General features: G+C 41.9%; 1 protein-coding gene across 9 annotated transcripts in view; it reads left to right on the forward strand.

Moving 5' to 3' along the window:
• osbpl8 (oxysterol binding protein-like 8) overlaps positions 1–26,629 on the forward strand; it is a 122,355-nt gene that overhangs the window by 46,881 nt on the left and 48,845 nt on the right. For all 9 annotated transcript variants that reach the window (XR_010966170.1, XM_067999287.1, XM_067999289.1 and 6 more), the window contains one exon: positions 23,834–23,901. Coding sequence is in view for 8 of the 9 variants with exons in the window: in XM_067999287.1 (XP_067855388.1) it covers positions 23,834–23,901 (68 nt within the window). In the remaining variant the exon portion in view is untranslated. The remainder of the gene's footprint in view (positions 1–23,833; positions 23,902–26,629) is intronic.

Below are 26,629 nucleotides of genomic sequence, written 5' to 3' on the forward strand. Positions count from 1 at the left end.
GGGTATTCTGCGGCGAGTGACTCACCTCCTGATTCCCCAAAGCCTTTCCACCATCTACAAGGCACAAGTCAGGAGTGTGATGGAATACTCTCCACTTGGTTGGATGAGTGCAGCTCCAACAACACTCAAGAAGCTCGACACCATCCAGGACAAAGCAGCCCGCTTGATTGGCACCCCATCCACCACCCTAAACATTCACTTCCTTCACCACCGGCGCACAGTGGCTGCAGTGCATACCATCCACAGGATGCACTGCAGCAACTCGCCAATGCTTTTTCGACAAACCTCCCAAACCCGTAACTTCTACCACCTCGAAGGACAAGAGCAGCAGGTACATGGGAACAACACCACCTGCACGTTCCCCTCCAAGTCACACACCATCCCGACTTGGAGATATATCGCCGTTCCTTCATCATCGTTGGGTCAAAATCCTGGAACTCCCTTCCTAACAGCACTGTGGGAGAACCTTCACCACACGGACTAGAGCGGTTCAAGAAGGCGGCTCACCACCACCTTTTCAAGGGCAATTAGGGATGGGTAATAAATGCCGGCCTCACCAGCGACGCCCACATCCCATGAATGAATTAAAAAAAAGGATGCAAGACCCGCAGGCAGCAAAATGACTCTGAGGGAATCACGAGGCCAGTTATTGTTTCTTTGGCATCCAAGAATAGATGGATTTGTGGGCAATGTCAGTCATCTACAGGCTAGCTTGTTTGACTGCGGTCTCCAGCTGTTGAGAGATGACATCTGTGGAGCTTATATCTATTTGATATATTTGGTTTATAAAAATGCAGGGATAGGATTTAGCCGCGTGAGCCTGTTCTGCAATTAGATTGTGGTTGATCTGTACTTCAGCTTCATTACCTGCCTTGATACCCATAGATAACAAGCTATCAGTCCATGTCTTGAGAATTTCAATTGACCCAGCATCCACAGCCCCAGCATCATTCTGGTGAATCTGTACTGTACCCTTTCCAAGGCCAATATATCTTTCCTGAGGGTCAGTGTCCAAAACTGAACACAGTACTCCAGATCGGGTCTGACCAAGGCACTGTGCAACTGAAGCACCATTTCCTTACTTTGTATTCCAATCCTTTTTAGATAAAGGTCAACATGTCATTACTTTTTGTGCCTGTGCACTAACTTTTAGTGATTTGTGTACACTTAAATCCTCCACAGCTGCTGCTCTCCCACCATTAAGAAAATATTCCGATTTGTCTTTCTTAGATCCGAAGTGGATGACCTCGCTCTTCCCCGCCTTGAACTTCATCTGCCGTAATTTTGCCCGTTCTTTTGCTCTATGCCCCTTTGTAACTTGATTCTACTATGTGCACAACTTGCTTTCCTCACTTAGTGTCATCTGCAAACTTGGATATACAACTTTTTATTCCTTCCTCCAAGTCACCAATACATGTGGTGAAAAGCTGAGGTGCCTGTACACAGAGCCTTGGGGCACACCACTTGTCATCTCACCAATCAGAGAAGATGCCCTTTATCTGTACTCTGTCTGCAACCAACCAAACCATGTTACAATGATGTGCCTTTCATGACCTCTGGAAGTCCCAAGCACTTGACAGAGAAACAAGTACTTTTGAAGTGTAATTACTGTTGTAATGTAGGGAAATGGGCAGCCAACTTGCACAGAGCGAGGTCCCACAAACAGCAATGAAATAAATGACCAGATAATCTGTTTCAATAATTTTGGGATAAATGTTGGCCAAGATACCAGGACAACTCCCTTGTTCCTCTACGAATGGTGCCGTGGGATCTTTCATGTGTGAAACCAAAGCTTTTACTTAAGAGATAGAATTCATGGATCTTTAGAGATAAACTAATGGTTCTGTTTCTTATTGTTTGTGATGATTAAGGTTTCTCACCAAGCTTCCATCCATTCTTCTTCTTATGTGCAGACTAGATTTTAATCCCAGTTTGACTTCATGCTTTCTGTAGAGCCTGGAAGTGAGCATGGAGTTAGTGTGGAGATGTATTTACAGCAATCGTTGGGTTGAAAAGCTATTGCTGTGGAGGAGCAAACACTTCACTTGTTGCAGGAGTTTGCAGAGCGCTTGGAGGAAATATGATTTGAACATAGGAACAGGAGTAGGCCATTCAGCCCCTCGTGCCTGCTCCGTCATTTGATGAGATCATGGCTGATCTGTGATCTAACTCCATATACCTGCCTTTGGCCCATATCCCTTCATGCCTTTGGTTGCCAAGAAGCTATCTATCTCGCATTTAAATTTAGCAATTGAGCTAGTATCAATTGCCGTTTGCGGAAGAGAGTTCCAAACTTCTACCACCCTTTGTGTGTAGATACCAAAGAGGCGCTGTTGGGTGAAGTGAAATTTTTCTTTTAGTTGCTGGAAGGACAACATCTCGTGAAGCAGACCTCAGTTGATTATTACTTTTCATGCCAGGATATGAACATGCTTCCAGGAAGCACGCCAGGGCAGGCTTTATTTTTACCACATTGGGGAGAGGGCTGGCAGGATTCTGTGGAATCTTCAATAGTGAACAGATCTCCTGACATCTTCTGATAGGTGTCAGTGAAGGGTAGGTTGAGAAAATTGGTTGGCTGGGAGGATTCAGTCTTCGTATTTGGCCATAGCTTTTGTAGTGAGATTAAGTTCCTGGCCGTGCACCCTAAGTTGGGTTGGCCAGTGATGGTGTTTGAAGTCTTCAAGGCCAAGTTCTCCGTGAGTTGCCTGAGAATGCGCCACATTTATTTTACCTCACTTGTCTGAAGATGTACCTGTTAAGGGTGAGGAATTGTTGGGCTGGGATCCTTGCAGGCAGCATGTGGAATTGGTAAAAGAGGTGAGGCAGTTGCTAAAAGGTGTGCAACAGCAACCTAAAGTAATTTGTGCAACAAATTGTTTTTTCTTTTCTTTACTTCCTCATTGACGGCACAGCCAAGTTTTGGAACTCATCACATGAGCAACCATAATCACGAACACTGTTTGCCCACACCATGCATTGCATGAGGGGTGAGTGGTAATATGCAAGCAACACTCAGCTACTGTCCAAAACCTTGGTTAGTAATCCAGAATCTCTTTGATGGCCTCAGATGACTTCAGTATTATTTATTGACTGCTGGGATGGTTAATTAAAATGAAGGATGCGTATAGGCAAGAGGAAGCCAGGAAGGGATTGTGTGTTGTAAGGATAGACATTTTATCAGGTGTGCAGAAAGCCATTTTCATTATTTAAGCTCTCAAAAATGTAAGCAGCTTCAGGTGAGCAGGTGCTGTTTTGTTAAAACCTTTTATTTCTTAATTTTCAAAATAATTAATTTTAATAGGGCAGATAATGCCATCTTTCAGTATCACCAGTGGGGTGGATTTGTCTTTTCGATACCCAAAGCGTCAATTTTAGACTCTGTGGCTTCTGTGTTCCATTTCCCGCTTCTTAGCCCATACAAAATCTCGGTTACCCATCACACTTGTCCTCACCAACCTCCACTGGTGTTCTCTCCCCAATACATTAGCTTCAAAATCCGCTACCTTCTTTTCTCCATGGCCTCATTTCACTGTACCACTTCAGCTCTATTTCCCAGCTTGTGCCCTCTGCACTTCCAGCTTTGGTGTGCAACCCCACCTCAGCTCCATTATCAGTGACATGTTTTCAGCCATTGCAGCCTTAAACTTTGGAAATCTCCACCTCGCTACATCTCTCCCTACCTTCAAAAACCTCGCAACATCCACCTCTTCAACTACTCCTTCAGTTATCTCTCCTAACTTTTCAACTCCCACTTAGTGTCTTTCCCCTGTCCTTTTTAATACATGAAGCACTGAATCACATTGTCCTATGTTAACGGCAGCTTTTTTTTATTCGTTCATGGGATGTCGGCGTCGCTGGCAAGGCCAGCATTTATTGCCCAACCCTAATTGCCCTTGAGAAGGTGGTGGTGAGCCGCCGCCTTGAAACGTTGCAGTCCATGTGGTGAAGGTTCTCCCACAGTGCTGTTAGGAAGGGAGTTCTAGGATTTTGACCCAGCGACAATGAAGGAACGGCGATATATTTCCAAGTCGGGATGGTGTGTGACTTGGAGGGGAACGTCAATCTAGGTGGTAGAGGTCGCGTTTGGGAGGTGCTGTCTAAGAAGCCTTGGCGAGTTGCTGCAGTGCATCCTGTGGATGGTACACACTGCAGCTGCTGTGTGCCGGTGGTGAAGGGAGTGAATGTTTATGGTAGTGGATGGGGTGCCAATCAAGCAGGCTGCTTTGTCCTGGATGGTGTCGAGCTTCTTGAGTGTTGTTGGAGCTGCACTCATCCAGGCAAATGGAGAGTATTCCATCACACTCTTGACTTGTGCCTTGTAGATGGTGGAAAGGCTTTGGGGAGTCAGGAGGTGAGTCACTCGCTGCAGAATACCCAGCCTCTGACCTGCTCCTGTCGCCACAGTATTTATATGGCTGGTCCAGTTAAGTTTCTGGTCAACGGTGATACCCACGATGTTGATGGTGGGGTTTCGGCGATGGTAATGCCGTTGAATGTCAAGGGGAGGTGGTTAGACTCTCTCTTGTTGGAGATGGTCATTGCCTGGCACTTGTTTGGCGCAAATGTTACTAGTCACTTATCAGCCCAAGCCTGGATGTTGTCCAAGTGTTGCTGTATGCGGGCTCGGACAGCCTCATTATCTGAGGGGTTGCGAATGGACCTGAACACTGTGCAATCATCAGCGAACATCCCCATTTCTGACCTTATGATGGAGGGAAGGTCATTGATGAAGCAGCTGAAGATGGTTGGGCCCAGGACACTGCCTTGAGGAACTCCTGGGGCTGAGATGATTGGCCACCAACAACCACTACCATCTTCCTTTGTGCTAAATATGACTCCAGCCACTGAAGAGTTTTCCCCCTGATTCCCCTTGACTTCAATTTCACTAGGGCTCCTTGGTGCCACACTCGGCCAAATGCTGCCTTGATGTCAAGGGCAGTAACTCTCACCTCACCTCTGGAATTCAGCTCTTTTGTCCATGTTTGGACCAAGGCTGTAATGAGGTCTGGAGCCAAGTGGTCCTGGCGGAACCCAAACTGAGCATCGGTGAGCAGGTTATTGGTGAGTCGGTGCAGCTTGCTGGCACTGTCGACACCTTCCATCACTTTGCTGATGGTTGAGAGTAGACTGATGGGGCGATAATTGGCTGGATTGGATTTGTCCTGCTTCTTGTGGACAGGACAAACCTGGGCAATTTTCCACATTGTCTGGTAGATGCCAGTGTTGTAGCTGTGCTGGAACAGTTTGGCTAGAGGCAAGGCTGGTTCTGGAGCACAAGTCTTCAGCGCTACAGCTGGGATGTTGTCGGGGCCCATAGCCTCAGTGCACTCAGCTGTTTCTTGATATCACGTGGAGTGAATCAAATTGGCTGAAGACTGGCTTCTGTGGTGTTAGGGATATCGGTAGGAGGCCAAAGTGGATCATCCACTCGGCACTTCTGGCTGAAGGTGGTTGAAAACGCTTCAGCCTTGTCTTTTGCACTCATGTGCTGGACTCCACCATCATTGAGGATGAGCATGTTTACAGAGCCGCCTCCTCCCATTAGTTCTTTAATTGCCCACCACCATTCACGACTGGGTGTGGCAGGACTGCAGAGCTTTGATCTGATCCGTTGGTTGTGGAATCGCTTAGCTCTGTCTATAGCATGTTGCTTCTGCTGTTTAGCATGCATGTAGTCCTGAGTTGTTGCTTCACCAGGTTGGCACCTCATTTTTAGGTATGCCTGGTGCTGCTCCTGGCATGCTCTTCTACACTCCTCATTGAACCAGGGTTGATCCCCTGGCTTGTTGGTAATGGTAGAGTGAGGAATATGCCGGACCATGAGGTTACAGATTGTGCTGGACTACAATTCTGCTGCTGCTGATGGCCCACAGAGCCTCATGGATGCCCAGTTTTGAGCTGCTAGATCTGTCCTGAATCTATCCCATTTAGCACGGTGGTAGTACCACACAACACGTTGGATGGTGTCCTCAGTGCGAAGACGGGACTTTGTCTCCACGAGGATTATGCGGTGGTCACTCTTACCAATACTGTCATGGACAGATGCATCTGTGACAGATTGGTGAGGACGAGGTCAAGTAAGTTTTTCCCTCGTGTTGGTTCGCTCACCACCTGCCGCAGGCCCAGTCTAGCAGCTATGTCCTTTAGGACTCGGTCAGTAGTGGTGCTACTGAGCCACTCTTAGCGATGGACATTGAAACCCCCCACCCAGAGTACATTCTGTGCCCTTGCTACCCTCAGTGCTTCCTCCAAGTGGTGTTCAACGTGGAGGAGGACTGATTCATCAGCTGAGTGAGGACGGTAGGTGGTAATCAGCAGGAAGTTTCATTGCCCATGTTTGATGCCATGAGATTTCATGGGGTCCGGAGTCTAGGTTGAGGACTCCCAGGGCCATTCCCTCCTGACTGTATATCACTGTACCGCCACCTCTGGTCTGTCTGTCCTGCAGGTGGGACAGGACATACCCAGGGATGGTGATGGAAGAGTCTGGGACGTTGGCTGAAAGGTATGATTTTGAGAGTATGGCTGTGTCAGGCTGTTGCTTGACCAGTCTGTGGGACAGCTCTCCCAATTTTGGCACAAGTCCCCAGATGTTAGTGAGGAGGACTTTGCAGGGTCGACGGGGCTTGTTTTGCCTTTGTCGTGTCCGGTGCCAAGTGGTCCGTCCGGTTTTATTCTTCTTGTGACTTTTTTTAGCGAGATTTTACAACAGAGTGGCTTGCTTGGCCATTTCAGAGGGCAATTAAGAATCAACCACGTTGCTGTGGGTCTGGAGTCACATGTAGGCCAGACCGGGTAAGGACGGCAGGTTTCCTCCCCTGAAGGACATTAGTGAACCAGATGGGTTTTTACAACAATCCGGTAGTTTCATGGCCACCATTACTGATACTAGTATTTTAATTCCGGATTTTATTCAATTAATTGAATTTAAATTCCCCAGCTGCTGTGGCGGGATTTGAACCTATGACTCTGGATTATTAGTCCAGGCCTCTGGATTACTAGTCCAGTAACATAACCAGTACCAAAGAACATTTTCAGTTGAAATATCAGGAATAATCTGGACTCTACCCTTGTAGGTGCTTCTTCAGAATGCTCTCTCATGCTAGATTGGGAATAAAGATTTCTGAAGGGTAAGATGAAAATTGGCAGGGATAAACTTTGTTTTCAGGCCTGAGAATTGATAGTAATTTCATATGTTTAATTTCCTTCTCTAAATGGTAATTGATTCCGCTTCAATAGCCACTTGTGATAAAGCATTCTATATTCTGATAACCCTTTATGCTCTCGTACTAAGTCCAAAATTGATATTGAAGGTGTAAAATAATAAAGAAACAAGAGACGATCTAGGAAATAGGTTTCGGGTAGATAGCTTTAATGTTTGAGCTAATACTGACACAGGAATGTGCTTCCTGTACTGAAACATCTAATTGTGTGACTTTCTTTTTTTCCATTTTAAACACTGATTTAGATAAAGTTATTTATGTGATAAAGTGGCTATTGAAGCGGAATCAATTACCATTTAGAGAAGGAAATTAAACATATGAAATTCAGTCAATATTCAGATATTTGAGAAGGATTCTTCTCCATTTCATTCCATTTTGCATTTTCTTGCTAAGTGTTTAAAATTCCTGGATAACTATATTGACAGTGTCATTACTGCAGCTAACTGAGTGCAGGTTTGGGTCAAAATTATGTGGGTGAAGGCAGTTGCATATTTGCTATTTTAAGAAATCGGTCCCAAGTACAAAGCTTGCCTTCAAAAAAAAATGTTACTGTTCTTGTACACTTAACACACTAGTAACATTTATATTACTAGAGTTATGACAAAAGTGGCATATTCTGTAATGTGTATTTGAGGACAGTGATGAGGTTTCTAATTCCTGGATAAGGGACCTACATTTCTGTATATAGCATGAAGAATATATAAACCAGTGAATGCAGTGATAAAACCAGATTGGTGTTGCTCAGTTCTTTCTGTAGTCTCCAGGTGGCTTTGATTTCCTTTTGAAGAACAAGGAGTTGACTCAGTTGAAGAGATAGAAATATTAGGTGGTGGATTTTAATTTAGAATTCAGAAGATGAATAAAAACTAGATTCAACACCACGAAGAACAGACAAAATTTAAAATACCTTTTTATTAAGAAGTCTGCAACCTACCTATTAATTTTCTTCAGTTCTCTTGTGTTTGTATTTTTGAGTTTGATTCTTGGTAAAAATTCTTAGTTCTGTAACTCAGTGCGTAATTTCCGAAGTATTTAAATATAAAAAAACACAATTCAATGAAAGGTATAATTACTCAAAAAGCTTTACTGGTAGCTGTAAGTGGGAAGGAAGCACACTGTTATGCCTGAGAATTGCCTCCTATCTGTATAGCTTGAAAATCTTGCTTCTGCTGCACTCCCTGACTACAAAACCTTATTTCCAGTTGTCACTCTTCATCACACTTTCTTGTTAACTTTTCCTATTATAATATCTACAATACGATGTTCACACTTATAATGGAAAAAGCGATTATGCAATTACAGACTAGCGAGTTTACGATCAGGCCACTGGGCGGAGCTGTATAATCTTTCCCCACAAAATGCTGTCTGAAAATCTTTCATCCAACTTTTATTTTTCCTCAGTAACTGAAATTTCTCAAGTCAAAAATAAAGGTTTAGACAAAATTTAAAAATATATTTCAGAATGACATGATTAAATGTATCCATTGGTTATGATATTGTAGTGGTTATATCACTGTACTAGTACTCCAGAGGCCTGGACCAATAATCCAGAGAATGAGAGTTCAAAACCCACCATGGCAGTTTGAGACTCTGAATTCAATTTTAAGGATCCGGAAATAAAAAGCTGGTATCAGTAAAAGTGACAACGAAGCTGTTGGATTGTCGTAAAAACCAACAGGTTTATTAATGTCATTTAGGGAAGGAAGCTTGCTGCCTTTACCTGATCTGACCTATGTGACATATCCTGAGGATGAATTTTTAAAAATTGTCTTTTATATCTTTTAATGCCTTTTTTTTAATTTGAAGGCTTCAGTCTCTTCCAAAAGCCTACTTAGTGTGCAGCAAGATCCCACAGATAGCAACGAGCTGAATGACTACTTAATCTATTGTTGGTGGTGATGTTTAAGGGAGGAAAGCTGACCAGGGCCCAGGGAGAGCTCCCTGCACTGTTCCAGATGGGAACTTTTTAATTTCCACGTGAACCATCGCAACAGGCAGACAGGACCTCTGTTTAACATCTCATTTTAAGGGCACCATTTCCAATAATGCAGTATTTCCTCAGTACTGCAGTGCAGTGCTCAAATCCTGGAGTGCAGCTTGAGGATTTCCCTTTTGACTCTGGGGCAAAAGGACTACTAATTGATCCAAGCTGACCCTTCCCTCATATAATTTGTAAAGCATGTACAATATGCTAGTATTAAAATATATTGTTACAACTCTATTGAAATACAATTGAAAATGTTTGAGCCTGTCCAACATGCATTTTTTAAGTCACTGCTAAGTATGAATCAACATTGCCTGCCAAGTTACAAATTTCTGTGCAATTTCCAATACCAGTTTGTAACTGAAAGAGGATGTTGAGAGACTGCAGTGATGGAGTGGAAAATTGGGAGAAAATATCGAAAGGAAAGAAAGAACAAACTTGCATTTATATAGCATCTTTCACATCCTCAGGAAGTCCCAAAACTAATGAATTGCTTTTCGAAGTGTATTCACTTACTGTTGGCAAATATAACAAGATTTCCACCCCCCCCCTCCCCAAACAGCAATGTGATAAATAACCAGTTAATCTGTTTTGTTAGTTCAGGGATAAATGTTGGTCAGAACACACAACTTCTTTGCTGTTTAGATACATCTTTTATATCTATCTGAGCAAGTGGATGGGGCCTTGTTTTAACATCTCATCTTGAAATACTGCAACTCAGACCGTGCAGAACTCACTCAGTACTTGCACTGAGGTGTCAGCCTAGGTTATGTGCTTAAAGCCTACTGTGGAGCCTGAACCCATGATCTGCTGAATCAGAGGCAGAAGTGCAACCACTGAACCAAGTTGACACCTTAGAAGGGAAGGAACTATGAAAATAACTCTGTTCTGTGTCTATAACTTTGTTGCTGTCAGTTTTACAGCTGACCAATTTTTTAGTTGTGCTGGTCATCATCACACTTCTGTTGTTGAACAGTTAAGAGTGTGATCACTGGATTCTTCAATATGTAATGTTAAAATGCTGCTGGTGAATCTGAACCTCAAACAAAAATCTGGCCTGAACAGTTTGTCAATAGCTTCGATGTTGCTAGGTTACACTTATTATAATAAACAATATTCCGAAGTAGGTACATAAATTGAGACAATCCATTCCCTTATACCACATAATAAAAGTACTTCATTATTAGTTTTGTTGGGCTTATAATACTGAATACATTATTTTCCACTTCTCGATTTTCAATTTAAATTAGGTTTTTCTTTGTTCCGTTGTACACTTGCTGTTTTGAGTGGTTTGAGAACAATCGATATGACGCTGAAGAGATGGTGGTGTTTTTTGGCCATTTGCATTTAGTTTACTATGTTCACAGTAAACCATAATGCAAATTTTCACATTCAAGGTGAACATAAAAGATAATACCAAGATTGTAACTTAGAAAAATGAATGTGAAGTACAATGAAGATTCTTAACCTGATTGGATTTTTCCTCCCACTTTTTATACTGTGACATTGACTTTACAATTGGAATTCTCCATGAGTCCACATTTTTTCTCAGTGTTTGCATTTTGAGGCAGATTCCACAGCTCTTATGGCAATAAATAGTTGTGTGCACAGTTGGTTAAAACTGGCAGTTTTCATTTCTGGCCCCTGGATTTTCTCTTGATGGCTGCGAAACGTCAGTATATACCTGCAGCACCATCACTGGCCCATATGGGCAGGTTGAGAGTGCAGCCAGCATGTGGCAAAAAAAGTAGCAGCTGGCAGCACCAGTAATGGTCATTTACTTTGGTCTGTTTCTTTGAGATAGTCAAGTATGAGAGTAAACTGGGGTGGAGAGAAGCAATCCAATCTGATTGACAAACAAGTCTTAATAGGCAGCCAAGGAACTACAGAAATATGGTCATTTAAACTCAAGATGCATAAATTTTTTAAACATTTGTTTATTGATGTGATGTGGGTGACATTGGCATGGTCACATGTATTGCTCATCTTTAGAAGGCAGTGGGGGTCACTTCCGAGGGAATTAACAGTCAACCATATATTATGGAACTAGAATCATATGTAGACCAAAACAGATAGGGGTGGCAGGTTCATTTACCATCATTTGACAGCTTTCATGATCATTTCCTGGTTCTAGCCCACAATTTACCAGATTTATTGATTCCAGTTGCACAATTTTGCCATGATGGGATCTGAACTCAAGACCTCTGCTAGTCCACTAATATAACCACTAGGCCACTGTACCATACATAATATTACATATTGGAAGAAAGATGGGAGACACACTCGCAATAAATGGTGTTGAGCTAGCTCGTGGAGAGGCCAAAAGAGATGTAAGAGTGATAGTGGACTCAGCACGTGCCTTACGCAAAAATTACAGACTAACAATCAACAAAGCTATTGGAATGCTGTGTTGTATTGCCAGATAAGTAAGGGTACAAGTCAAAGGATGTCCTCCTGAGGAACTACAGTGCTTTGATCAGGCTACAGTACTCTGGTCAGGCGAAACTTAGTGTACCTCATTTAGTTCTGGTCATTGAGTCACCTTGGAGGCACCGTAGATTAGGACCAATGTACTGAACCCTCGAAAGAGGACTGAGTTGAGGAAAACACCAGGCTCTTGAACCTTGAAAGGAAGTGCATGAGGGGGGGCATATTAGAGGTTTCTAAGCTATTAATTAAAATAGAAATGGTAAATATAGAGCACTAGTTTGTAAATGACTTTAGGACAAGGCGATGCAAGTATCTAAACTAGTAAAAGGTAAGTGGAGAACCTGTGTCAGAAAGCAATGATCAATCCTGGAAAGCCCTTCTCAATAGGGCTGTGAAGGTAAAATCACTAGGATAATTTGAGATGCAATTAGAAACTATAATGAGTGAATCATAGGTTTCTATGGAAAGATAAACTAGATTGGACAAATGCCCTCTTGCCTGTACATAACGTAGTGATGGTATTGATGTCTCTTAGTCGCACACCAGAAAATCACAAATTTTGAGGAGGGGGAGTTTGTTTGCTTGTTCCCTTTCTGAATTGGTATGGCTTGGAGCTGTGTTACTATTTCATCTTGTGTAATTTCTGTTCACCATCTGGTGTAATGTTTCATTGTGCTTGCTGCCTCCCCTGAATGAGGCTGTTCAATGGAGAGGGAAGGGGAGCACCTTGCGAGCAAATTTTCTTGAACAGTTTCCCAGGTGATTTTCATCTGGGCAACTCCTTTATACATTTGGGAGTTTGAACTCCTTTTAAAAATGCAGCAGGCTCCACTTTTAGTTAAAGTAATCTGCAATTTTTGTACCAACCTGTCAATTTGACACACGTACTGTAATGCGCCTTCTGCAGTTAGTGTTGGTTAAAAGCTCTTTCTGCTCTAGATAAATGACAATTTATTGCTTTGTGTGTCCAAAAGAATAGCCATCAAGTGGTGTTACGTGTATATACAATATATATGTGTACATATGTATGTTCCCCTTCCGCCATTTTGTCTGTTGGTAGTTAAAATAATTGAGCCCTAAAATGATGGGTTGACAATACACTGTCATTAATAAGACATAACCTTATCTGTAATGCAACCTATTAATTTGCTGAATAAATTAAACACATTGAGAATGAAGGCTACAGAGATTTAAAGTATTCTGTTACGTAAAGTGCTGCTGATTGTTGCTGAACTTAAATGGAGTTGTAGGGATTTGCCTATAATCATTTGCATTAATTTTTTTGTATTAAATCCAGATTTTGATGTATTCTAATTGCTGCTTTAACCACAGTGGATAATCACTAATCCCTTCAGCTCGTGTTCATTTTGAAATACGAGACCTAAATGGATGTCTGCATTAAAACGCAACAACCTAGTGTTTGGAAATTTTCACACGACATCTTTAAACTTCTCTTGCACATTAACGGTTAAGATGGATAATATCTAGTCAAATTAGTGTTAAGCAGTACAAAGCCTGTCAGTTGAAAAGCAGGATTGCTTTGCAACCAATCTGACCTACTTACACTGCAAGCTAATGCTGATGTGATGAAACTGAGTTGCTTATTAATAAAAGGACGGCTGAGCATCAGGAACAGCTGGCACTTGGTGTGAGAGACTGAGTTCTTAATAGTTGTCGGATGCATTCAGAATACTGCTTACCCTAGTTAAACTGGTAATTTTTTTGTATGTAAATTGTTTTTAAAAGCTCTGCTGCCTTTCAAACAAGGTGTGTAGATCATTTTAGTTTGACACAGCCGCTGATGCGTGGTTAGATAGGTTGAAGCCAGTTTTTTTTCCTGCAATATTTGTGGTGGTCTTTATGTTGAAAATTGTTGTGGTGAGTAGTCTAGTGGAAAAAGCGAGTGCGACTCAGTATCTAACGTAAATACAAGTTAAGCCAGCTTGTAGTAACTGAAACAGAAGCATGTTGCTTTAAAGCATATGTAAATGAGAGAGGTTGTTGGCGAACTTTTAAAAAAATCTACACAGAGCTAGATCAATGTTCTTGCAAGTAGTTTAATAGCTATCTGAACTGTTCAGAAAGGATTGAAGGTTATTTTAAGTAGATGATTTAAATTTTTTTCCATCGGGTTTAGAGTGAAGTTTTGCAAAAGTTCTGTTTAGGGACTGTAGTTTGAGATCATGAAAATGTGGTTAGCTGCTTGCAATATGGTTCCTTTGGTGTTGCTGTGACCATATCTAAAAGGCTGTAACAATGGTCTATATATAAAATGAGAAAGTATGTCCGCAGATAGATAAAGCCACAAGTAAAAATACCTGCAGCATTTTGGGTTTTCTACAAATGAGCATAGGATACAAGAATAAAGAAATAATAAATTTGTGCAGAGCATTGGTTAAGCTACAGTTGGAGTACTGGGTGTGGTTCTGGGTGCCTTATTATAGAAAGCACATTCAAGCCATAGTGTACAGTGTACTCACCAGGGTGATGCCAGGGATGTGAAACTATAGTTATGGGTAGAGACAAAATAACTGGGACTACAGCCACTGGGGCAATGGGGAGATACAAAATAACTGGCACGATATCCACTGGGGCAGAGAAGGACAAGAGGAAACTTAATGGAGGCTTTTAAAATTGAAATGTTTTGGAGAGTGAATGAGGAAAGACTATTTCCTCTCAACGGGTCATCAGTTTAAAATCCTCACTGAGAGCAAAGAAAGGGGTTAGGAGAAATTTATTTCTGCAGCAAGTTGTTGGAGCATGGAATTCTTTGCCATATGGAGTGTTTCTGACAGAGACCATTGCAACTTTTAAGGGTAAATTGGATGAATATTTGAAGCAGAGGAAGGTACAGGACAATGGGAAGAGCGGTGCAGTGTGTTTAATTTCCGATTGTTCTCACAAAGAGCCAGCACAGACATTAGGAGCCGAATGGCTGCCTTTTGTGCTGTAAACTTCTGTGGTTGTAAGACAGCAAATGCGTGAGAAGTTGACCCAAGTTGCACTGCAGATCTAATCATCTAGTATTTTGAGTGCATCACAATGTTGTCCATTGTAGTGTGTACTTGTTTTAGAACTGTCCTGTTTCGCTTTCCTGTTGATTTAGTAGGTAAAACCCCACTAAAGTATCCCCTTTGTTCAGTGCTGTGATGTTCTGCTGAGTCAGCTGATCTCAGCTGGGACTGAAGTTACGCTGCCACAGGTATGGAATCACCTTTCACGTCTATGCTGACGACACCCAGCTCTACCTCTCGCCCACTTCTCTCAACCCCTCCACTGCCTCTCTGTTCTCAGACTGCTTGTCTGAGATCTATTTAAACATTGGGAAGACGTAAGCCATCGTCTTCAGCCCCGCCACAAACTCCGTGCCCTCACCACCAATTCCATCCCTCTCCCCAGCTATTGTCTCAGGCTGAACCAGACTGTTCACAGTCTTGGTGTCATATTTGTCGTGAGCTAAGCTTCTGACCCCATATTCTCTCCATTACAAAGACCATCTACTTCCACCTCCGTCATATCAGTCGCCTTCAGCTGTCACCGAATCCCTCATCTATGCCTTTGTCACCTTCAGACTCGACAGTTTCAATGCACTGCTGGTCGGCCTTCGAATCTCCACCCTCCATAAACATTAGCTCATCCAAAACACTGCTGCCTGTAGCCTATCCTGCACCAAGTGTTGCTCACCCATCACCCGGTTCTTGCCGACCCACATTGGGGCATCCCAGCTGAGTTTGATTCCATTTTCCACGGTTGTGTTTGGATAGCATGGGCATCTTTGCTGATGTTTCTCTTCTGCAGTCCAGGGATGTGTCGGTGCTGTGTCCCTGCCCCCAACTTGGATGAGCCAACACCTTCTCCTGGAGCTTTGGACCCTTTTATTGGAGTATGGTTTGAGAAGTCTCCCTCCAGCATCTTGCCCAAAATTTCATCCATCATATGTGAAGGTTGTACATTAATTGTTGGCCAGCTATTTAGTCATAGGGTTATTGCAGTCTGTGCCAATCCTATCCTCGCGTGAAGTTCATACACATGCACTTCCAGTGAGGTTAAATATGCAGAGCTGAAGATGGGGATCCACCATACATGATGCCTTTGTACATTGACCCATTAGAGATCTAGAAGAGCACATTTCTCTCCTGTGTAATCAGTGTCCTTGGTGTGAAAGGAGACCAAAAATGACCAGTCTCATCAAAAGGGAACCAACAGTCTAAAATTGAAGTTGTATCCTGCAAGGCGCAAGGCACAAGACACATTTTTTAATTGGATATAAATAGAGGGAATACTTCAATACTGAATGCTCCCCCCTAGGCTGTCCTCCTTTTCTAATTATTTTTGAATTTTAGATCTACCCATTTCAATTTTTAATTTAAAAAAAAATAATATCCTCATCTTCGGCAGTACCTTAAGAATTGAAGGGACTAAAAAGAGAACATTTGTGAGGTGGAGATCGTCAATAGAAACATTATCCTGAATCCCTGACCCCTTGGAGAGGAGTCGACGAAGGAGCTAAATTCATCGATAGTCATGGAGATGCCAATTGCTGTATGGATTTCAAAGCTGTAAACAGAAATGATTAATTGTGGTCTGAATTTCTTTTCTGTGGTATCGTATTGGGAGTTTAGAATCTAGTGAGAAAGCATTGGGATTGCATATTCCAACCTAATCAGCATAATGATATAAAAGATAAGTGTTTTATGAATTCACAGGAAAAATAAGGAGGTACTTGGATGTATTGCTGCACATTTACCATCCTGTGGTCCAGTTGTTGGGAGGAGTGTACATTGAATCGTCATGTTCACAAGGACCAGCATTTTCCTTTTAGTTGCTTATTCAGTCATTTGTAGCCTCACGGCTGCAGTTGCAACAGCCTCCACCTGAGCAGCACAGTGATTTCAGTTTGTGGGTAAACATTTGGCTCAAACAGAACATCCACAACATGAAGGAAGAGAGTCTGGTGCGCCGCAGGTTTTCCTTGTGTGCCGGGATACCAGGTGTGCTGTCATCTCGAGTTGACAGACGAAAACTGATCAGAAATGCTTCTTTTGGAGGATACTATGAACTTGCTCCAATATTGCCAGGTTTGTGAGATCTCTTTCTCGTATCATAACAACTAGCAGTGTCTTGAATAATAATTGTAAGTATATAAAAAAAAAAGCAAAAAAGCACAGAGCGATGTTCTTGCTTAGAGGAGAATTGAACATTCTTTTTAGATTGAGAGCAGAATACTGTAACATGTCTGAAAACTAAAACGTAAGTCTCTTCCTAGTTTGAATTGTATTGCTCATCAACCATTCTTGTAGAATTATGGTCTGTTTCAGACAGTGTGGAATATTTGCAGCACTTATAACACACTTGCTATTTCCCTGAAAGTGAGAGAAAAATTTAATAAAATGTTTATTAATTAGGAAGATTTTTGTTCCCTGCAGCAGTTATAGGAGACTAAATGATACAGTGAGCTGAAAGCAATGTGCCTAATTCAGCATAAGTTTTGGGAGACCGACACGCACTAAACTCCCCCATTTACATTTCCTCCCGACCCTGTTCTCCATCAGAGAACGGGCAGAAGTGGAGGCCAGGAATCTGACGCAGCTTGCAATATCCATAAAGAAATGGGTCTCTGCTGCTGCCAGACCAACGTAATTTGTTTATAATTTTACCTGCAGCCAGTGGTGAGACAATTGCCCGTTAAATGTAAGCTGCAGTTTTAGAACACAAAAACGCCCAAAGATTAGCTGGTGGTCATTTCTGGTAACTGGATGATTTGAAATAAAATGAGTTTGGGCAGGTTCACTTTATTTTTTGTAGGTAGTAGTCTATAGCACATAACTTCATAATTGACACACAAGGGAGGGAAGGGTTTTAATTTTTAATTAATCTAACTTAGAGAAGACCTGAGATCCCCCACACATTTTTACAGGACTACCAGTGTTACTTTTCTCATTTTTGGAATACTTGATGCATTCACTGTAAAGTGTACTTGTTTTAGGCATAATCTAAGATGTTTAAGTAATGTAACTTTGAAAATTTGTCCATATTTTTGTAGTTTGCTGTGTTTGAAACCTTTACTGAGCACTGGTCTTAATAAAAAAAAACTAATTCTGCAGAGTTCTGAAGAGCAGTTTGCATTTATATAGTGCCTCGGACATACAAAAAACATGCCAAGGTGAATTGCATATTAGAGAATGGACCAAGTGCAATAGAATCAGGAGAGTTGAAGAGTTGGGTTTAGTGGGTGCTTTTAAAGGCAAGGAGGGATTAAGTAAGGAAAAGCCATTTCGGGAGGGAGTGCCAGCTGTTATAACCCAGACAGCTGAAAACTGTGCCATCAAGCAAGGAATGCCAGGTGGTAAGGGATGCACGAGAAGCTATTCGGAGGGACCATAAGGCGCATGCTTCGTGCAGCAGCTTTTGGCCGATTTTGGAGCTTGTATGCAGAGACGCTCGGGTGGTTGGTGAGGACCGTATTCGAGAGGTTGGGTCTTGAGGTAACTGAAGTATGGACAATGGTTTCAACAATGGTGGGAGTGCAGTAGAGATGGAACTATATGACTTCAATAATGGACAGAATGTGGGATTTAAAGCTTCGCTTCGGGTCACACGGCTTCAAGGTGGCATACCGTCCGCTTCAACCTGAGCGAGTAATAATGGAGGAGGAAGAAGTTGGGAGCAAGGGTTTGGAGTTTTTGCCGGGAGCTGAATAAGATTGCTGGTTTCCCAGTGTCCAACTGGTGAAAGTTCTGGCTTGATGTCAGATGGGCAGTCCAATGACACACACAGCCATGGGACTGAGGATAGAGGTGAAAAGATGGAACTGGATGTTGCCAGCATAAACCTAGCTGAATGCTTATGGATAATGTCTCCAAGGGGAAGCGTGAAAAAAAGAAAAAAGATGGAGCCTTGGGGAATGACCATGTGCGGGCAGGAGGAGAAATACTGGGGATGTGATGGTTCCATAGGCGCATGCAGGAGTAGAACAAAACATAGATGTCTTTTCAAAAAGGGAGGATTGGAAAGATAATCCGTAGTTATTTCAAGTTAATTTTAAAATGTTTATCAATGGACCATTTGAAATGGTACCGAACCAAATTATCAGTTCTCTTTCTGTGATGCATTTTGAGTCACCAGGCTGATCAAGCATTACAGGCACTATTTACGTGTGGGTTTATCGTCCTGTTAACGGTTACAAAAACTGAACTGACATGCATGCCAGTAACATTTTATTTACTCAAGCCAAATTCTTAACAATTACTGAATACAAATTTATAAATTGCGGGAAGTATAAAAAATTAAATTAAAATCATGATGTTCTTGCCCCACTCAGTTACTTCATTCTATCTGTTTATGTGGTAAAGCTCAAAGCATTTAATTTGGGAGCGGAGAAAACTATATAGTTGACTGTCTTTTATCTATCCAATAGCGATCATAACATCGAGTTCAATGTAGTGTTTGAAAGGGAAAAAAATGAATCAGCTGCTAAGATTCTAGACTTGGATACGGCCGTCTTCAATGGGATGAGACAGAGTCTGTGCACAGTAAACTGGGCAAATCTGTTAATGCGTAAAATGACTGATGATCAGTGGGAAATGTTTAAAGAAACATTTAACGTGATACAGAATCGGTTTATACCCCTGAGGGGCAAGAACTCTACTTGCCAAAAAAAACAGCCGTGGACAACCAAAGAGGTAAGGGACAGTATAAGACATAAGGAAAGGGCATACAAAAAGGCAAAAGATGGCACAGATCCTGGCGAATGGGAAAGATACAAAGATCAACAAAGGGTCACAAAACAGATAGTAAGGGCTACAAAAAGAGAGAATGAAAAGAAACTCGCAAGGGATATCAAAACCAATACGAAGAACTTTTATAGTTATATTAGGAAAAAGAGGGTGGTCAGGAGCAGTTTTGGCCCCTTAAAAACTGAAAGTGGGGATATTGTCATTGACAATGGGGAAATGGCGGACATGTTGCACAATTACTTTGCATCAGTATTTACAGTAGAAAAAGAGGATAGCATGCCGGAAAGCCCAAGAAAACTAATATTGAATCGGGGACAGGGACTCGGTAAAATTAACATAAAGCAACAGTAATGAAAATAATAGCACGAAAGAGTGACAAATCCCCAGGACCAGATGGTTTCCATCCCAGGGTTTTAAAGGAAGTAGGTGAGCAGATTGCAGATGCCCTAACTATAATCTTTCAAAGTTCTCTGGATTCAGGAACTGTCCCTCTATTTTGGAAAATTGCACATGTCACTCCACTTTTTAAGAAAGGAGAGAGAGGGAAACCGAGGAATTATAGACCAGTTAGCCTAACATCTGTTGTGGGGAAAATGCTGGAGTCTATAATTAAGGATAGGGTGACTGAACACCTCGAATTTTCAGTTAATCAGAGAGAGCCAGCATGGATTTGTGAAAGGTAGGTCGTGCCTGACAAACCTGATTGAATTTTTTGAAGAGGTGACTAAAGTAGTGGACAGGGGAATGTTAATGGATGTTATTTATATGGACTTCCAGAAGGCATTTGATAAGGTCCCACATAAGAGACTGTTAGCTAAGATAGAAGCCCATGGAATTGAGGGAAAAGTACAGACTTGGTTAGGAAGTTGGCTGAGTGAAAGGCGACAGAGAGTAGGGATAATGGGTCAGTATTCACATTGGCAGGATGTGACTAGTGGAGTCCCGCAGGGATCTGTCTTGGGACCTCAATTATTCACAATATTTATTAACGACTTAGATGAAGGCATAGAAAGTCTCACATCTAAGTTTGCCAATGACACAAAGATTGGTGGCATTGTAAGCAGTGTAGATGAAAACATAAAATTATATTTGGATATTGATTAGGTGAATGGGCAAAACTGTGGCAAATGGAATTCAATGTAGACAAATGTGAGGTCATCCACTTTGGATCAAAAAAGGATAGAACAGGGTACTTTCTAAATGGTAAAAAGTTAAAAACAGTGGATGTCCAAAGGGACTTCGGGGTTCAGGAACATGGATCATTGAAGTGTCATGAACAGGTGCAGAAAATAATCAAGGCGGCTAATGGAATGCTGGCCTTTATATCTGAAGGACTGGAGTACAAGGGGGCAGAAGTTATGCTGCAGCTATACAAAACCCTGGTTAGACCGCACCTGGAGTACTGAGAGCAGTTCTGGTCACCGCACCTTCGGAAGGACATATTGGCCTTGGAGGGAGTGCAGTGTAGGTTTGCTAGAATGATACCCGGACTTCAAGGGTTAAGTTACGAGGAGAGATTACACAAATTGGGGTTGTATTCTCTAGAGTTTTGAAGGTTAAGGGGTGATCTGATCAAAGTTTATAAGATATTAAGGGGAACAGAAAGGGTGGATAGGGAGAAACTATTTCCGCTGGTTGGGGATTCTAGGAGTAGGGGGCACAGTCTAAAAATTAGAGCCAGACCTTTCAGGAGTGAGATTAGAAAACATTTCTACACACAAAGGGTGGTAGAAGTTTGGAACTCTCTTCCGTAAACGGCAATTGATACTCGCTCAATTGCTAAATTTAAATCTGCGATAGATAGCTTTTTGGCAACCAAAGGTATTAATGGATATGGGCCAAAGGCAAGTATATGGAGTTAGATCACAGATCAGCCATGATCTTATCAAATGGCGGAGCAGGTACGAGGGGCTGAATGGCCTATTCCTGTTCCTATGTTCCCATGACTGTGTTGTGCATGCCTGAAATTATTAGTGTGAATTTGGAGCTTTTATGTTGCTGAAATTAATTTACAATCTTATAAGACTCTGACATTCCTGGGTTTCAGGGAAGGAGTGGGCGTTCGGGTCTGGGTGGGGTGAAACTTCCACCTGCTCATTGGCAATGTTTCTGACTTCCACCCCCACCCCCACCAAACATCAGAATTCCCATGGTCAGTCGGCTTTAAACATTTTGGGTGAACAGGCACCCACGCCAATTCTGGGCATAGAGGGGAGGAATTTCACTGTGGCACCCATTTATAGGTGGGCATTTTATGGGCCAGACCCAAAAGTGCTAGGATTTCTGACGAGGCTGAAAACAGCACCACCAAGTTCTGCATCCCCTCCCAACTCATCTCAGTTGCCACCATGCCACAGACCTGTCATCCCTGGCTCCAGGAATTTTGGGACCCAAATTCCCTGTGTGTTGACCAAGTACAGTAATTTCTCATAAAATCTAAAACCTTGAATGAGTGAACAGGCTAATTTTCTCTTGGGGGTCAGAGGACAGATACTGGAGAATATCTAATAGTTTAAAGATGTGCTCCGTATATTTTAGCTGTGAATTTGCCATAATGACCATCATTGAATTTTTGTTGTTGCGAAAGAGATTGCTTGGTATGAGAACACTTATTATTACAAAGATTTGTGCAGGATTTTTAATTGAAGGCTACCACTTCACAGTACAAAAGAAAACCCTTCCCCTCCCTAATGTAGAATTCTGGAGTATTTAATCCTGCTTTAGAATTGGATTCTCTTTGCAAAAATGGTAACATACTTCAGATTCTTTTCAGATATGCCATTTTACCGGAGCAGCTATTGATGTTTTGCCTCATATTGACTGTTGCTCCAATTCTGCAAAATGTCTCTATGGCCATTAACTTGTACTGATTGCCTAGTTTTTCTTTGTGCCAGTTGCTCATTTTTTTATCTTTTTGAAATTCTTTTATCATTTTACATGTTCCTTTGTTCATAGCTTGCCGCACACAGATTTGAGATTGTGTTGATATGTGAATAGCAGTGCAAACACTAAGTTTATTACCCCTTTTCTGCATATAGATTTGTGCTGGTAAAGGGATAAATCATAACATCAGAAATAGGAGCAGGAGTAAGCTATCGGTCTCTCGAGCCTGCTGTGCCATTCAATCAGATCATGGCTGATCTTCATCCTCAACTCCACTTTCCTGCCCAATCCCCATATCCCTTGATTCCCCTCGAGTCCAAAAATCTATCTATCTCAACCTTGAATATACTCAACGACTGAGCATCTGCAGCCCCTTGGGGTAGAGAATTCCAAAGATTCACAACCCTCTGAGTAAAGAAATGCCTCCTCATCTCAGTCTTAAATAGCCGACCCCTTATCCTATGACTATGCCCTCTAGTTCTGGACTCTCCAGCCAGGGGAAAAATTGAAGGCCACAATTACTGCACTTGGAATTGTGTGGTTTTTAACATGTTGCATTGCCCATCCAATATTTGTTGGAATCACTTTTGTTTTTTAAAAATTGAGTAAACTTGTGCCTGAAGAAAGGAAAAGTGCAGTGTTTTATTTAATCTCTACACAAGTCAGAATTGTAAGCAACTGGACCCATTGAGGTTTACTCTGTAATCAAGTCTTCAGATCATGTCCGTGTCACACAGCCTACTGCTTGGTTCGTAACTTACTGTTTGACCTGTACTGCAGATGCAAGAAAGTATTTTTATATCAAAATAATGAAAAGACATTGACGAAGATGTTCAGTTGGTTGATAACTTAACTCTTCAACCTAGGATGGTACATTGAGATCAGCAAACTGAGCAAAATTGAACATAGATAGTATGAGCTGTATAGATTAGTACAGTGGACTGTGCCTTTACCCACCAGGACATGTGTTGTAGAACTCCACTTTTACAAGTGTATTTATTGTCTTGGGACAGCATGCTGACATTTGCTGTTTTAATGCTTTCCATTAATGCATCATTTCTAACCTGCAGTCTATACCAAAACATTTATTATCTAGTAAAATTAATTTTTACCTAATCTGTTTTGATCATTGTGTTTCATCAACTATGTGTAAAACTTTCAATATTTGCCTGTTTATATCTGTGTATATATGGGAGAGCTTATACAGATCAGTGTGATTTATAATCTGGATTTTATAGCTCTTGACTTTAAACTTATATCCTAGTCCCCTGAATCTGCTGAGTGAGGACCTTGAGCTGGACATGTGCAGATGACGTTAAGGGTGTAGGCACCATATGGAAAGAAATCACTGAACTTCTGTTTACACATCTATATTTGGCAATCATTGCCCTGAGCTATATCTGTTTAGTTCTTCGTTATAAATATTGTTCAGGACTGAGACTCGGAAGGTTGTCCCAAGATGATGAATGTACTTGTAAAATTGGAGTGCTAGTGATTAGTTACCTGTCTTCGTCAACTGTTGTCTGTTAAAATGGTTTTACACTCTAACATTAATGAATAACCTTTGCTTTTAGGTTTGGACAGAGGCAGAGATGACGTGTCCCCGGCAAAGGATGATACGCACACCATATCAAAGAGCAAGGTACAATTCAAACTGTTCTTTTGTGTCTTGTAACTGTCCCTCTGCAGGGTCGAACCCAGTTTGTGCCAGTTGAAGTGGAGTTTTGAGTTAATTCCATCAATGCTAGATTGGTTTGATTGCATTTGTTACAATATTTATTCATCTTCAGCTTGATCAGTCTGCAGATCCCAGCTAACAATGATGTAGAAGTGGAAAGCCTGAGAAGATGAGCAATAAGGGGGTGAATGATCTAGATTCATTGGCTTGCTGTTGTGGAAATGGGTGATTGTGACTAGGATTGAGGAAGTGTATTTGTACTAGATCAGGTTAATTCTCAATCAGCCAAGTGCCAGAGTCTTGGATAACGACTCAACCTCTGGGTAACCGAACACAAAATAACATGGTCATGTGGATTCCTTTTGTATGCGCTGAGGATTTGTGCGCCTTGTTTGATTTGTAAGCCTTCCATCTGTTGGATACCGATGGGCTTCCACTTTTCAGCGTGGGCCAGGGACACAACTTGGTAGCATTTGGGCACTGGGCTTCCAGGGGAAACAAATCAGAGCTCCCCAGCGACTGCTTCTGGAAAGTGTGCATGTGGATGTCAGAACAGATGAATAGTTCTGTTAAATAGTTGAATAGTATCCTGAGCTCACAAGTTCAGGTTAATTTGGGAAATGGATTGGATGGTTGCTGATGCTATGGGTTGATGAAGGTAGTGCAGTAAATGTTGTATATGGGGACTTTCAAAAGTCATTTGATAAAGTACCACATAATCTTATTCAGAAAATAGAAGGGATTAAAGGGACGGTGGTAACTTGGGTTCGTAATTGGCTGAGGGATAAGAGGCAGAGTAGTGGTGAACGGATGTTTTTCTGACTGGAGGGAAGTATGCAGTGGAGTCCCCCAGGGGTCGGTATTAGGACCATTGCTTTTCTTGGGTATCGGGAGCACAATTTTGAAGATTACGGATGATACAAAACTTGGCAATGTAGTAAATAGTGAGGAGGATAGTAGCAGATTTCAGCAAAACTTAGATAGGCTGGTGAAATGGGCAGACACGTGGCAGATGCAATTTAATGTGGATAAGTGTGAAGTGATGCACTTTGGGAGGAACAACGTGGAGAGGCAGTATAATCTAAATGGTACTATCTTGAGGGGGTGCAAGAGCAGAGGGACCTGGGGGTGCAAATCTTTGAAGATGGCAGGGCAAGTTGATAAGGCGGTTAAGAAGGCGTATGGGATACTTGGCTTTGTAAATAAGGGCATTGAATACAAAAACAAAAGTCATGCTAAACTTTTACAAATCACCGGTTAGGCCTCAGCTGGAGTATTGTGTCCAATTCTGGGCACTGCACTTTAGGAAGAATGTCAGTGCCTTGGAGAGAGTGCAGAGATTTACTAGAATGGTACCAAGGATAAGGGACTTCTGTTATGTGGAGAGATTGGAGAAGCTGGGATTATTCTCGAGAGTAGTGAAGGTTAAGGGGAGACTTAATAGAGGTGTTCAAAATCATGAAGGGTTTTGATAGAGCAAGTAGGGAGAAACTGTTTCCTCTGGCAAGTGGGTTGGTAACCAGAGGTCATAGATTTAAAATAATTGGCAAAAGAACTAGAGGGGAAATGAGACTTTTTCAGAGGGCAGTTAGAATCTGGAACACACTACCTGAAAGGGTGATGGAAGCAGATTCCATAGGAACATTCAAAAAACAATTGGACATGTACTTCAAGAGGACGAAGTTGCAGGGTTATGGGGATAAAGTTGGTGTGTGGGACTAAATTGGACAGCTCTTTCAAAAAGCCGGCACAGGCACGACTGGCCTCCTTACAGGACCAAATGGCCTCCTACGGTGCTGTAAGATTCTATGGTTCTATGTAACCACACCCCAGCAGGAGCCTCCAGCTTCAGAAGGGAACCAGCCAGATGGACTGCAATAGTCTTTTCTCATCCTATACATTGCTGTATTACTGTGTGAACAGGAATGAGAAGGGAATTGATGGGGAGCAGTGAGGGGCAGCCGAGAACAGTTAAGAGTTCCAAAAGTTGGTACTAGCAATTCTGCTGCCGTCCAGGAAATTTGATCCTGTGAGCATATCCTAAGATTATCTGGTCGTTATCACGTTGTGGGACCTTGCTATGTGCAAATTAGCTGCTGCATTTCTTACATTACAACAGTTACTACACTTCAAAAGTACTTCATTGGCTGTAAAGCTCTTTGGGATGTCCTGAGGTCGTGAAAGGAACTATATGAATGCAAGTCTTTCTTTCTAATCAAAAATTTTCAAATACTGATTTTAGGAAGAGCACTTCAACCATTTGGGTTGTTGTATGCTTGCATTTTGTTCATACTGCTGAATGATTCATACTTCAGACTGTCCCTACGTGGGACTGGAAATTGGTTGCGGACAAAGTCATTTCAGGACCTTTTGAACAAATTGTTCTTCAGCCACATAAAATACACATAACTGTACTGGCCCCCAGTGGCTGCAGAAAGGGCACACAAAGAAACTGTTGCTGCCCTGCATGCTGGTCACTTTTCAATCTGCTGAAGTCTCAACTAAAGCTAGTGAACTTTAATTTTCAAAAATGTTAGTTATAACTTCCCAAATTTCTGTCTGTATACATCCCTGAGTTGTAAAGGAAGTATATATTTTTTTTGTGTGGGTTATCTTCCTCGAGCACCTTTTTGTAACATTTCTTTCTGAGGAAGTTTGGAACGAGGTCAACCCTCTGTGGCAGACTTGGTAA

The sequence above is a fragment of the Heptranchias perlo genome, chromosome 18 (assembly GCF_035084215.1).
Source record: "Heptranchias perlo isolate sHepPer1 chromosome 18, sHepPer1.hap1, whole genome shotgun sequence".
NCBI classification, from domain to species: Eukaryota; Metazoa; Chordata; class Chondrichthyes; order Hexanchiformes; family Hexanchidae; genus Heptranchias; species Heptranchias perlo.